At 51.0% G+C, this 14,713-nt stretch overlaps 1 protein-coding gene across 7 annotated transcripts in view; it reads right to left on the reverse strand.

Moving 5' to 3' along the window:
* The window catches only part of DIP2A (disco interacting protein 2 homolog A), a 124,729-nt gene that overhangs the window by 42,988 nt on the left and 67,028 nt on the right, over nucleotides 1-14,713 (reverse strand). For all 7 annotated transcript variants that reach the window (XM_074189876.1, XM_074189874.1, XM_074189875.1 and 4 more), the window contains 9 exons: nucleotides 13,228-13,425; nucleotides 12,037-12,128; nucleotides 11,370-11,480; nucleotides 6,670-6,793; nucleotides 6,359-6,468; nucleotides 5,824-5,926; nucleotides 3,883-3,947; nucleotides 3,601-3,694; nucleotides 3,051-3,170 (listed from right to left, as the gene is read on the reverse strand). In XM_074189876.1, the coding sequence (XP_074045977.1) occupies nucleotides 3,051-3,170; nucleotides 3,601-3,694; nucleotides 3,883-3,947; nucleotides 5,824-5,926; nucleotides 6,359-6,468; nucleotides 6,670-6,793; nucleotides 11,370-11,480; nucleotides 12,037-12,128; nucleotides 13,228-13,425 (1,017 nt within the window). The remainder of the gene's footprint in view (nucleotides 1-3,050; nucleotides 3,171-3,600; nucleotides 3,695-3,882; nucleotides 3,948-5,823; nucleotides 5,927-6,358; nucleotides 6,469-6,669; nucleotides 6,794-11,369; nucleotides 11,481-12,036; nucleotides 12,129-13,227; nucleotides 13,426-14,713) is intronic.

The following is a 14,713-nucleotide window of genomic DNA, read 5'->3' on the forward strand; positions in this document are numbered from 1 at the left end:
CCATCATCCCCTAAAGTGCTCACACATGTGGAGCAGGGCAGCCCAAATCCCTCCAAGGGAAGATTATTTCAAGAATTCTTTGTCATTTTTTAGATTGCTCTCATAAAGCTGGTGGGGGAAGGAGATGAGAGGACTCTTCATTGGTTGCAGGACAAAAGATATGACTTGATTTTGCCTGAGAGTCACACAATGGCCTTAGCAGAAGCTCTGGCTAAGCTGAGTAACCAAGGGTCACAGCCAGCTTTTAAAAAAATATTCTATTTATTTCCCAAATACATGTAAAAACAATTTTAAGATCCATTTAGAATTTTGAGTTCCAAATTCTCTCCCTGACTCCTTCCCCTCTTCATTGAGACATTTTGCAATCTGATAAGAGGTTATGCATGTGTAGTCATGAAAGTCATAGTTCTAGATTAGCCATGTTGTAAAAGAAAATCCAGACACAAAAACACAAAAAACAATAAACAACCCCCCCCCAATAAACCAGAAAAATGAGTAGACAAAAGTCTGCTCCAATCTGCATTCAGACTTCCTTAGCCCTCGCTCTGGAGGTGAAGAGCCTCTTTCATAAAGAATCTTGCTGAACCTTCTTAGATCACTGTCTTGCTGAGAAGAGCCAAGTCAATCTATGGGTCCTCTTGGCTCTACTCACTTCACTTTACATTAGTGTATCCAAATTGGCCCAGGTTTTTCTGAGAGCATCCTATTCCTCATTTCTTAGAGAACAAGAGGACACCATACATTCGGAGAACACAACTTGTTCAGTCGCTCCCCAATTGGCCATACAAAAAGAGCTGCTAGGAATATTCATGTGCTTGTGGGTTCTTTCCCCTTTATAATGATTTCTTTGGAATACAGAGCCCGTAGTAGTGGTATGGCTGGATCAGAGTATTCCCACTTTTACTGCTCTTCGAGGATGGCTCCAAACTGCTCTCCAGAAAGGCTGGATCAGTTCATGACTCCACCCACAAAGCATTCGTGTCCAGTTTTCCCACATCTCTCACATTGGGCATATTCCTTTTTTGCCATATTGGTCAGACCTCCAAGGACTCCCAGGCCTTGCCATCCCCTGTGGCTGGGTTCCTCTGAATCTTGATCCCTCCCTCTCAAAGGGAAGATGAACAAAATGATGGTGTGATTTTCTCCTCCTTTGTTCAGTGGCAGGTATGGAGGGCACAAGATGACAAATGGTGGCAGGATTCCAGGGCTGAGATCTGACTGGGTGTCACTGGTGATGTGAGGGGGTCGAGATGGGGAGAACTGAGGAGTCAAGAGAATACTGGAGGGTACCGGCCAGACCTGAGGCTTCCTTTATCCAACTTAAGTATCATTCTGCATCAGCAAGTCCTGTTCTCCCCTAAGCATATTTCCCACCTAGGGTTTCACAATCACCCAAAAATCGACATTTTTAAAGCCAGACTCCTTGTTCCCTCCAAATGATAGCCCCCAAATGGCTCCTCCTTTGCTTTTCCCCTTGACTCCTCCCTCACCACTCACCCAAAGGTCCAAGCAGTGAATGAGGCCCATAAGTCCTTCCTTCACTAGTTCTGGCCCCTGTCTTCCCACTTCACAGCTCCCACTCTAAACTGAGGCTCGAACCCTAACTTCAGTTTCTCTCCTCTGGCTGGCAGTCAACAAACATTCTAAAACACCTTCTCCTGCCTCCTGAAAACCCTTCAGTGTCCAGCCTTTGAGAGTCGAGGTTCTTCTGGCCTCCTCGCCAGTTCCTCAGTTCCCTGAATACAACAGGCCTGCTGCCGCCTCTGTTCATGCCAACTCTCCCTGGTAGCATGGGTATCCAGCTGGAATCCTCCTACCTTTCCAGGAAGGCTTTTTTCTGGCCTTCTCAGTGGACAGAGCAGGGACTGAATCCAGTCCTAGAGCTGTGCCCAAGACAAGAACCCAGACTTCCCCGCACCAAGTCTAAGTGAATATTCTGACTCCACTAGTCTGAGAGTGACTCACGCTTACGGGTCTGCTCTCGACTTCCTGCAAAGCTCTCTACCAAATAACAATTTAAAAATAAATTAGTCATGAGCTCCATTCAGGGGGTAAGGGATCTAAGATGCTGGACTTCCCATCTTCCCATCCTCCCAGTCCCACCAGCTCCCACCTAGGAGGCATCCCAAACAGTTCCCTCCATCTCACCTTCCCTATGCAATATGGCACCAAGGCATGTCTAGTCAATGCCCTCTCTCCCACCTTCTCTTGAGCAGACTCTCACCACCTCACACTGGACTACAACAATAGCTGCCAGGAGGGGGGGATGGGGCGTCTGCCTGTCTCCAGGCTCTCCCCATTTTCCATTCAGTCACCAAAGAGAAGTTTTTGAAGTGAAGCTCTGGCCATGTCACTCCCCCAACTCCATAAACTCGAGTGGCTCCTTATCGTCTCAGTCCAGTTGTCATTCAAAGCCCCTCCTAACCCAGCCCCCTCCCCCCCTTTCCAGCCTCCTCTATCTCCTCCCCTCCTTGTACTCTTAGCTCCAGCACCCCTGGTCCTGGCTGTTCTATAAACGAGACCCTTTGGCCATCTTCTGGGTCTGGCACAGTCTCCTTTCCCCACTCCAAACACTAACCTCCCTGGACTCCTTAAGTCCCAGCAACAAGCCTCCCTAGCATCTCCTAATAGTGGCATCTTCCCTTCGTTGACCCTGTGCATGATAAGTGCTTATACCTTGTCGTTTGGCACTGTCTCCCCACTGGATAAGAGGTCCCAGGAGTTGTGCCTCTCTTAGGCCTTTCTTTGGATGCCCAGCTCTCACCACACAGAGTGGGCACTTCAGAAGTGGTTTCTGCCTAGTTGACTCATTTCTTTGTAGCTGACCCACAAAAAAGCCCACACAGATTTAGTGTGAAGTCATTATCAAGTGATAAAAATCATATTCCTGCTCTTTATGGGACACGCTAAGGAAATGGATCATACAGGTATGTGATCATGAAGGACAAACAGAGATGGCTTGAGGTCCTCCCACTGTCCCCAGTGGCTCTGGCTCCCCTCACCCCTCGGCAGCAGTCATGCTCTGCTTACGTCCCTGGCCTTTTACTTACATGGATTGGCGCCATCAGCCACAATCAGCATCCGCAGAGAGCTCAGGCTGACATCCCTCTGATCTCGCTGGGCCAGGAGAGACCAGTGCATGTCTCGGGACTTGACCAAAGCTACCCGGGCTGCCAAGGACAGGAGAGGGCATCAACAAGTGCCTCTAAAGAGGAAGAAGCCAGGGAGCACTTCCCACGTGTACCTACCCAGCACACACATGGATCCCTGCATGAACATGTGTGCTCCCACACACACATGTGCAGCCCCTATGAATGCCTCCATGTATACCACACACACACATACACACACACTGCACACTTCTTAGTTCATATCCAGATCCAACCAACAAATTCCAATTCTTACACAAGTCAGACCAGAAGTGGATGAAGCAGAGGCACTGGTGGACTCTGGCAAAATCTTAGGCCAGATTTGAGCCAGCACCACAGAGCTCACAGGTGGGTAGGGGGCTCCCCAGGAGCCCTCAGCTCCAGGAGAGAGGTCCCGAGTCCCTCCCTTCAGCTGCTGTCTCAGGCCAAGGTTTGAGAGGAGGAGCCTTACCTTTATAGGCGCACACTTTCTGTATCCAGGAAAGGGGGTTCACTTTCATGAGGGCGTAAGGAATACTGACCACGTGCATCCGGTTCATGACACTCTGAAAAACCCAAAGTGCAGATCGACTTGGGGCCTCTGTGAAGCATCCCACCGAGCAATGATGAGGGGGTCTTTCCAGGCTGGTTGTTCAGACTGCCTGCTCCCCAACCCACAACCCATGTGCAGCAAGGGGGATAGCGGGCCTGGTTTTGGGCAAGGCAGGAGGAGGCTTTCCTGGGCAACACTCACAGTCAGCACCCCGTGCCACAGGCCAGCATCCCTTTTGAAGTCCAGCACGTTGGTTAAAGTCTCCGCTGAAAGGAAACAGAGAACATTAAAAGCTCATGCTCCATGCCCCACCAAAGCCCAGGAGCTCCTGGGAGAAGCACTGGCCAGAACTGGCGGTGGGTAGAAATAGCCACCGTGTTGCAGAGATTGCATTCCTGAACTCACAGTGGCAAGCCCAAATGCACCTTCCAGATCTCTCAGCCTCAAAGCTAGCCCTCCTCACTGGCCAACATCCCAAGCAGTCCGTAACAGTCTACATCAGGAGAAAGACCCCTTGTGACCTGAAGCAAACCACACCACCCTCTGGGTCCTAGGGGCATGGAGACAAAGCACAGAGATGATCTGTGGTCTCCAGGAGTGTTTGTCCTCTTGGACACTGATATGGGACCAGCAAAGACTCTCTTGCTCTGGACATGCCAACAGCTGCCACCCTGCTTGCATCAGCTCTTTCCACCAACTTCGAGGTAAACACTAGACACTACTCTCCAGCAATGGTAACTGCCCCCAAAAGGGCCCACTCTCCCCCAAGGAAGGACAGGCACTCTAGCCTGGGTCCAAGTGCTCCCTGAAGGTTCCACGCACTGTCCACACTGGGCACCTGCATCAACAAGCCTACAGATGATCAGGACAGGCCCTCAGGGCTTCCCTGTTGGCCCCAGGGGCAGGCTGGAGTCCCGGATTGTTCGTGATGATGCAGGCACTGCACCAAACACTAGAATCATTTTCTCATGTGATCCTTCAACAACCTTGGGGGGCTGGGGCTGCAGATGAGGAAACTGAGGCCAGCAGCAGGTAAAGGCCTCATCCAGAGTCTAGGGTCCTATCCACTGCAGTGATCTAAGCAAATAAAAGCTACTAATGACAATAGCGAAGCTTAGGAACCAAAGTAATAATTACTAAAATATAAGGGATATCAGCTGGGTTCTATATGGGGTCACTCCTGGGCAGGCACTCTGCTAAGCCTCAATAATCAAGGCAAGCCTGGAGGGAGGGGCTATCAACATCTCTATTTTACCCATCCAGGGTCACCACCTACTAGATGTTGGAGGCAAGCCTGGCACTCAGGACTTGCTGACCCTGTGCCCTGCATGCTACTGCCTGGATCACCTAGTGCCTCAGCAGCCTTGAGATCGGCTAGCTCAAAGACCTACTCCCTAGCCACTAGGCCTAGGAAGGGGCAACCTGGCACTCCAGGGTACAGAACTTGTCTTGGGTAGCAGGAGGTGGCCTTTGACCTATGAGCCTTTGTTTCTTCCTATTTGGATTTTAAGGTTGTCTCCAGCCAGCATCCAAGGAGGTTTTCATCTTGGTATCTGCTGCATAGAGCAGGCACTTAAGCAGTGCTGGCAGAATCACATTTCACATTGTCAGGTCTGTGCCTTTAGCCCCCTCCTGCTTTCTTCAGTTACAACTCACTTCCCCTGACTTCAAAAAGCTCTGTCCCAGCTGCCCTTGGGTCTCAGGAGGCAGGGTCCAGGCTGGCTCCTGCTCTCTCTCCTGAGGCCAAGGCCGCTGGTTTATAACGGCAGCTTTCAGGAAAGGCACTGACAAATTTAGGGTACTGGGCTGGGGACAGGACTCAGTTGGGGATATGACTGTAGTGTTCACTCCCTGTAGGTCTGCTGGCCGGGGGGAATTGGCCCATTGCGAGGGATTTCAGAGACAGAGGGGAAGAAGGAGGAAGAGACCAGTGCTGACTCCGTTTGAGGGCTCGCACCCCTGCTCAGGAGACACTGCTGACCCTGAAGGGGTGAGCTAAGGCTGAAGGAGCAATCCTGAGAAAGAAGTTCGAGGGGGATTCAGGCATCAAGTGGAGGGCTGGCCTTGGACCTGCACCCCATGACTCCTGGGAGTAAAAGGAGCAGAGAAACTCCCCCAACAGGTGGAAAGCCAATCACTTACCTTCTAAGTAGCTACATGCTTGGGTCAAGGCGTGGCACTGGGCTAGCATGGAAGCGTGTGAGATGGTAATTCCCACTGTGCTGCCTTCTTTACTCGTCTTATACTGGAAAAGAACATCATGTGATGCTTCCCCAGGCCAGTAACCACACAGCATTTGATAGAACTTCATGGAAAAGACAAGGCCCATCACCCATGTTTCCCAAAGGACATGACTGTTCATTTCAGAATGAAGACACAAGTGGTAGGCTGCTAAGCTAAGAATTTGTACCAGTGGGGTTTCCATGATAAATAGAAATATTCCTGGACCAACTGGTCACTAAGAAGGTAAGAGTTAACTCTAACAAGGTTAGGCACCATGCTATGTTGGTTTGGGTCATCTAAGAAAGCAAGATGACAAAAATCAGTTGGAGTCCAAATAATTTTGACATAGACACAAGGTCACCAGTTTTAGTAATATATTCACAAAAAAAGAAAATCACTACACCACGATTTACTTAATTCTCTATTTCCACATACCAAGGAGAAACATTCTCACCTCAATGTAGGCAGTTTCAGCACTGGCATCTCGCACTGGGGGATGCCAATCCTTAGATGGTTTTGCCAAATGCTTCCCATCTATCACAAACCAAACTAGGCGAGGCCAGCCTTCAAAAGAAAGAAAAAAGAGGGCAATGGAAATCAAAATGGAATGAGATGCTTTTTGAACAGTACCCCCAAAGATACCCATAGTCAATGGGGTTCAAGGGAAGGTCTCCACATTGAGCAGAGAATCTCCCAAGACCTCCATAGTTTCTTGGTTTCCCCCAAAGTGAAACCAGGTGACTGTCCCAAGCAGTGACCTCATACCTTTGAATGTGGCCACTTCTCCCGTTGGTGCCTTGGGCAATCCCTTCTGACAAGCATCTGTGGTCAGGGCCAGTGCCACTCCACAACTGCCCAAGAGGAAACCGATCTGTTGGCTCCCAGCATCCTAAAAAAATGCATAACAACTTGTTAAGTTTGAAAGTGAACAGAGGGCAGCTAGGTGGCATAGTGGATAAAGCACCAGCCCTGGAGTCAGGAGTACCTGGGTTCAAATCCGGTCTCAGACACTTAATAATTACCTAGCTGTGTGGCCTTGGGCAAGCCACTTAACCCCGTTTGCCTTGCAAAATAAAAAAAAACCCTAAAAAATAAAAAAAATAAAAAGAAAGTGAACAAATGAGTACAGTAATGTGAGCCAGACAAGGGTTCAGAGTCGACAATGACCCTCCCCACCAAGCTAGAGGCTTTGAGGGTGTGGAGCTTGCAGACTGTGTCATGGCAAATTGGCTTTTCCTCACAAGATGAGGAGAAGTTCAGGGAACCGCTCTCTGTATTCTAGACAACAGGGATAAACCAGAGTCCCCTAAAAAATGGAAAGGAAGACTGCAATGTCAAGAAAAGGCAGGAAGAGGCTCTAAAGAGATAGAGTGGAGGGGAAGCTAGGTGGCACAGTAGATAGAGCAGCAGTCCTGGAGTCAGAAGGACCTGGGTTCAAATCCGGCCTCAGACACTTAATAATTGACTAGCTGTGTGGCCTTGGGCAAACCTCTTAACCCCATTTGCCTTGCAAAAACCTAAAAAAGAGAGAGAGAGATAGAGTGGAATCAAAGCAATCCATAGTCATTTGAAAAACTGCTCCAAATCAATACTGATTAATGAAAATTAAAGCATCTCTGAGGTACCACCTCACACCTCTCATACTGACCAATATGACCAGAAAGTACAATGATCAATGTTGGAAGGGATGTAGGAAATCTGGGACACTAATACATTGTTGGTGGAGCTGTGAACTCATCCAACCTTTCTGGAGAGAAATTTGGAATTATGAGCAAAAAGCAACAAAAAATGTACATCCCCTTTGATCCAGCAATGACACTACTGGGTCTATACCCTGAAGAGATGATGGAAAAGGGTAAAAACATCACTTGTACAAAAATATTCCTAGCAGCCCTGGTTGTGGTAGCAAAGAATTAGAAATCAAGTAAATGTCCTTCAATTGGGGAATGGCTTAGCAAATTGCGGTCTAGGTATGTGATGGAACACTATTGTTCTATTAGAAACCAGGAGGGATGGGAATTCAGGGAAGCCTGGGGGGATCTGCATGAACTGATACTGAGTGAGATGAACAGAACCAGAAGAATACTGTACATCCTAACAGCAACATGGGGGTGATGATCAATCCTAGTGGACTCGATCATTCCATCAGTGCAGCAATCAGGGACAATTTGGGGCTGTCTACAATGGAGAATACCATCTGTATCCAGAGAAAGAACTGTGGAGTTTGAACAAAAACCAAGGACTATTACTTTTAATTTAAAAAAAAAGTTGACTTATGTACAACATCATTTTGTTATCTCTAATATTTTATTTTCTCCTCAAGGATATGATTTCTGTCCCAACACATTCAATTTGGATCAATGTATCACATGGAAACAATGGAAAGACGATCAGACTGCCTTCTGGGGGAAGTAGGGGGAGGGAAGCAAGAATGGGGAAAAATTGTAAAAATTCAGAACCTTGCAGAAAATCTTACCAAAGAACTACTACTGTATATAATTGGAAAATAAAATATTAATTAAAAAAAGAGAGAGAGAGAGGGGCCCAGGTCAGTATCTGGACACTGGGAGCTGGGGGAAGGCAAGAAGGATCACCTGAACTAACCAGGTCCAAAGTCACTAGGAGGGAAGAACTGTCAGCAAGATGCCTCTCCCCTGGCTACTCCCCAAGTGGCTCTTCCCACCGGGGCTTCGGGGGGGCAGGGGTTCTCCAGAGACCTTATTGTTAAGGGGCTCAACTGAGATGTGGAAGGATGAGCCCCCATGACTGAACAATGGCCTTCATACAAGGCAGAGGGCAGGCAAAGGTGGGGAATTGGAGACTGGTGGAGAGGGGACTTCACAGGCAAGGACAAGGGGCTTGGGCTAACCAAGGAAAAGCCATCATTGTTGGTTCTTTTTTGTCATCATGAACCTGAAGAATGGTTCCAAGAGGCAGCTGGACCTGGACTTGGGAATAGAATACAAAAAGGCTTACTGGGCTCCAGGCTGGTATCCACAGAAGGAAGCCAGCCCTGCCCTCAAGGAGCCTGTAAGTCAAAAGGGGGGGGGGGGGGGGGGGCTGACGGCCAGAGGTGGCCCAGGTAGGCAGAGAGAGCACTAGGTTTGGAGTCTAAAAGGCTCATCTTTCCAAGTTCAAATCACCCCAGGCACTGTCTAGCTGTGTAACCCTGAGCAAGTCATTTCACCCCGTTTGCCTCAGTCTCCTCATCTGCAAAATGAACTGGAGAAGAAAACAGAAAACCATTCCTGTATCTTTGTCATAAGAAACAAACAAAAAGAACACAACCCAAGTCGGGTCACAGAGTCAGGCACGTACAAAACAACATTAAATTTTGTAGAGTCCCAACAACTAGGACCCTGGCTGAGGGAAGACCTGAGTTCAAATTCTGACTCAGACATGGACGTGATGGGTCAAGTTACTTCCCTTCTGCCTACCTCAGTTTCCTTCACTGTAAAACGAATATCCCAACAGCAGCAACCTGCCAGGGCTAATGGGTATAAAGTGCGAACCAAGGCAGTGCCAGCACGGTGCAGACAAGCACTTCAACAAAGAACAGGAAAGGAGGTTGAATTCTTGGTAAAATGGCCTGGGAGGGCCACCCAGCTTCACAAACCTACTGCCCCCAAACCCTGATGTTCTTGTCAAACCAAATCATGGCCAAGAAATTCCATGAGAAACTAAAGTGACCTCTCCTGGGTCAGCCCAAAACCCAGAGGCAATGGGATGGAGGGGAGTGCCAGCAGAGCCAAAGATAGGCCCCAGCTGTGGCCCCAAGACAGCAGGACCAAGGGCTCCCCTGAGGAGCAGCAGCCACTCTCACCACCCACAGGGCTCTCAGGGGCCCAAAGACCTGGCCCAGCAGCCTCGCAGCCAACTGCAGGAGGGAGTGGGGTTGGGCACAGTCATGTCCACCATCCCAGGTGGACTGAGCAGGAAGTTGAGCCTGGTCTTGGACCCAAGAGACAAGAGCCCCCCCAAATCACTGCAAAGTGAGAGTTGCCCCAAAGAGAGAGAGGAACTCCAGGCCCCCTGGGAGAAGAGATACCAAAGAAAAGAGACCCCCACAAAGAGAAGAAAACCGAGGTACCAGAAATAGCCAAAAGAGAAAGTGCTAAGCCCTTTACCGAAGAATGGGAGCCCTGAAAATGAGAAGAGACCAAGATAGAAAAATCAGGACATAAGCAAAAAGATGGAAAAAATCAAAAGAGAAACTCTCTCACTGAGAGCTGGCCTGGAAAACAGAGCCTCATGAGGTCCCTGGAGAACAAGCAGATGGGCTGGAAAACAGGCCTTGCTTAAAAAGCCTGAACACCACCTTTCAAGGGATCATCCATGAAAACTCAGAACTAGAGGAAAAAGTGAAGAAGATCCCCAAGGAAAAGGCCCAGGGGAGAGCGCAGGAGCCAACCAGCCACCGAGGTGGCCCGGTGAGGAGGTCCTAGAGTCCGACCTCCAGAAGGCCAACAAGGCCAACTCCCAAGAGAGGGACAGCCAGGGATGGGCCCAAAGTGGCCACAGAGGAAAAGCCCGCCCTGGGAGCTGAGGTGGCTGATGCTCAGCCTCTGCCTGGACCAGCCCTATTGGGGCATGTTCCCAACGAAGGCTCAAATGCCCTCTGCAAGGGGTGCTGCCCACCAGGCTGGCAGGCTGCAGAACGCTCCTGCACCATGCACATCCCAGCTAGGGAGAAGAAAGAAGAGTCCCTTAAGAGCCTTACTCTCCTCAAAGGGTGACTGGAGGAGGTAAGTAAGGAAAAGAGAGGCTTCTGTCCTGAAGGCAGAGGAAGAAGAGCTGCTGGGGCCTCTGTGGCCAGACCCCTTGAAAAGCCCAGCATTCCACCCAAACTGCCTTCTCTCTAGGGACTGGTGGTTTCATGGTGGCTAGACCTCCTCCTCCTTGACCTCTCTGTGGCTTTGGAGGCTGGGGGACACTCTCCTCCTTGATTCTCTCTAGGTCTCCCGGTTCTCCATAGCCCACCATAGCAGGCTCTACCCAAAGACATGGTGCCTGCCCTGCCCCACCACTGAGAATGTAGGAGAAGCCCCAGCCAGAGCAGGCCCTTCTCTGCCCTGCTGCTCCACTAATAGTCCATGCTCAGGGGGCAGGGGAGGGAACTTGGACAAAGAGGAGGAGAGCGAGCTCGGCCTAAATGCCACCACTAACTCCCTGAGTCTGAGGCTGCAATCTGGACCCTGGAGGGCACATCCTCCTTGGGGAAGGTGCTCTGTGTGCTGCAGACACAGTGTACTGAGGCAGCTGGGAAGAGTGGCTGAGGAAGAGGAAGGGAAGATTGGGTGAAACCAGGGGTCTTCTGCCCTCTGGAACATGAGAGAGCCAGCCAACATTCCTGCCACTAATAGAAGTTGGGATCCTGACCGGGGCACTGATTTCAGAGGAAGGAGGCCTGGGGGTGTTGACATGGCAGCACCTGTGGTCTGGTGGTGCCAAGGCCAGGGGCTTACCTTCCTCGTTAATGGCACTTCTATTGGCACAGGAATAAGCTCTGCCAGGAGGCACCCATAGAATGCTACCATGAACATCACAGGGTCGCTGTTTGGGAAGACGAGAGCCACCTGGAATTAAGAAAAGGAGGGATGGGGGGGGGGATCAAAGCTGCTTTTATTCTTCAAAGTAAAAGCTTCAAGGGAAAAGTGGGGACCGAAGCCAGCTGAACCCTGGCCTAGAGAACATCCAAGCTCCCAAGCTCTGATGAAGGAGACACTGCTGGGGTTGCTACTTCCCAAGCTACAAGGCAGGCAGGCCAGTGAGTGATGCCCAGAGCCTGGAGGAAGTCTGGACTGCAGACCAAGGGGGAAGATGAATTAAAATGGTGGGGGCATGCCAGCACCAAGCAACCCTACACCAGGTGCCACAGCCCAGGGACAGATGGGCGGGCAGGCTGGGACCCCCCTTCTGCTCTCACAGAGCCTCTTTGGCAGAAATGCCTCCTTTCAGAAGCTGCTAACAGGCTGAATTGGCGCTGGAGCCATCCGAAGCTCTGGGGCCTTGGTGAGAGCTTAGAGGCCCAGGCTGGCACTTGGCCCCATCCTGGAGGGTTCGGTCCCAGGATGTTGGGGTGACTGGGCTCCCTTCCCCAACCCAGACAGAGGGGCTCCCCCAGTGCCTTACGCGGTCTCCAGCTTTGAGCAGGGGCTCATTCTTACTGGTGAGCTTGTTAAGGAGGGTGTATGCCAGCTTCACACTTCGACTCCAAAGTTTGCCTAAAACCACAATGAAAACACAAAGCAACAAACATCAGGTCAATCATGAAGATGCTAAGGCCAAACACTAAGGAGGCAGTGACTGGCGAGGACAGAGAAATGGAGTCAGAGCTGGGTAGAGCAGCAGACAGAGCACTGGCCCTGGAGTCAGAAGGACCCAAGTTCAAATCTGACCTCAGACCTTGGGAAAGTCACTTAACCCAACTGCCTCAACCAAAATAAACCCCCCAAACCAGAGAAGTGATAATTCTGGCACAGTCCCCACGAACGGCCCCATCTCCTCACAGGAGGAGCCTCTGAGACTGTTCAGACCCTCCTCTGAGATTCCTCTTCCTGGCCACTCAGAGGGAAGAGGGGTCCTGGACCAGCCACAACCCCAGGCCTTCCCCTGTGGGCAGCAACAAGAAACCCAGAGGAGTCCATGGGCACAGAGTTTAACCTCAGAAGTGGACAGAAGTTGAGCAGTGGGAATGGCGTCACAGGCACCATTGACTTCATTACCCTGAGAATACCCCATCTGATAAATGGCCAGAGAAGGGGGCAGCTGGGTGGCTCAGTGGCTAGAGTGCCAGGTATGAGAAGATGTGATCCCAACATTTCCTAGCTGTGTGACCCTGGGCAAGTCACTTCCTCTTGGTTGCCTCCTTTGTGAAATGGGGATGCTAACAGCCCTGCAGTTCTTGTGAGGCTCCAATGAGATGTAGTGCCTGACCCACAGTAAGAGTAGAGAAACGCCAGTTTGCAAACATCAGGTCTGCCTATCAAAGGGCAGCAGGACTTGTGGGAGGGAGAGGTCCCAGCCTGGAAGCCCCCTCCATCTGCCCTCACTTGGGGCAGCTCACACTGCCACCAGAGACCCAGCTGATTTTGCTCTGCCCTATGATGGACAGGCAGGAGATGTGGTCCACGGCACATGAGAGGGGAGGAGGGGGCTGGGCAGAAGCATGCCCAAGGACTCACTCACCCTGGTCAATTCTTCAGTTCAATGCCCACCAACCTTGCCAACTCAAGGGGGAAAGCTCGTATTCTGAACCACCAGGGATCAAGCTGGGTGGAAAACCAGGCCCCTCAGGTTGGCACTGCTTTGCTCAACACTTACCATAGGTGAGGGTGTAGACAGCCTTCCCAGTTGTATCCAAGGCTGTGAGGCAGGGGGCCTTGGGCTGGGTTGTGCCCCAGCGCTGCAGGGCTGCTAGGAGGGATGGAGGCCAATTGGAAGCCACGCCTAAAGGCTCCCCCTGGAGCACAGTCATCAGACTTCCCTCGGGCTTGGGCTGATTGGGGTCTGGCTGGTGAACTGCAAAGACAAGGACCCCACTTCAAAAGAGGCCTGGACCAGTGCCTCTACACTGAAGGGTTTCCATTCTTCTCCTTTCCATCATTTTTACTGGAGTCATCAGATCATGGGGACAATTCCAGCAAGTTGTCACAATCCTGAAAATTAACTCAAGGGCCACAAGAAATCAGGGTTCTACCAAATCAAAATCAGAATGGCAATGAAACCAAGATCCATACCAATGACCCCACCCAAAGGCTTGGGGGTGATAATCTTCAGGGGCAGGAAGAACTCAGTCTGATCCCCCCCAGTCTCTGCTCAACAACAGGGTCCATTTCTTTGGGGATTACTCCCTCCCCCCACTTTAAGCCCTCCTGGACAGTCTGTAGGAAAGGGTGCTATCTCACATGCAGCCCTAAGGATCCTGAATGCTGAACCAACCCCCAAGAGCCATGGAGTGGGGGTGGGGGTTTCCCCCGGGAAGGGGCTGATTCTGCAATCATCCATATTTTCAGAATCCCCCTTGGAAATACTGGTTTGGAGAAAGACCTGGAATTTCCAGTGCCTGGGGCCCACTGCCATTGGGATGGAGACAGCAAGGCACAGGGGCCAGAGAGCCAGCCAGCCTTGGCAGCCAACCCCAACTTGGACTCTGGGCGAACTCTCGGGGTGCCCTCCTGACTCTACAAGATCCAAGGTGTTGCCTGGTGGGGCTAGAAGGAACACCCTCCACTGGGAAAGTTCAGGGTCCAGCCCAGCCCTCCTGTGCCAGGACAGTTCATCAAGGATTCATTAAATATGAGCGAGAGTCAATAAAGGGAAGGAAAGAAGCTTTTGGGGGACCCACACCTTCAGCTCAGAGCACGTGGCCTGGGAAAGGTCTGGCCTCCTGAGACCTAGGGACAGATGGGGGAGGGAGGGGAGGAGAGGAGAGAGCCCTGACTATGGCTGCCCAGAAGGGGCTCCTCCCCCTCATCCCAGTGCGCACACACACACACACACAACACACATACGCATGCACATGCAGGCATGCAAGACACACAGCGCACACACGCATACAACACACACACCCTCATATACCCACCATACACACACACAGAGACACACACAGACACATACACTGCCCGAGGCCCAGTGGCAGAGGGAGTGAGCCAGGGGGCTGAGGCCTGGTTGGAGCAGGAGGCTGGCTATCTAGTGCACAGAGACAATGGATGGACTGGATGCAGTCATCCATTCTGCCACATGGCTTGTGGGGATCCGAGGGGTGGGGAGGGAGCTGGTGCCACAGGCCATGCCCCCCCCTTTCTTG

The sequence above is a fragment of the Macrotis lagotis genome, chromosome 5 (assembly GCF_037893015.1).
Source record: "Macrotis lagotis isolate mMagLag1 chromosome 5, bilby.v1.9.chrom.fasta, whole genome shotgun sequence".
Lineage (NCBI taxonomy): Eukaryota > Metazoa > Chordata > Mammalia > Peramelemorphia > Peramelidae > Macrotis > Macrotis lagotis.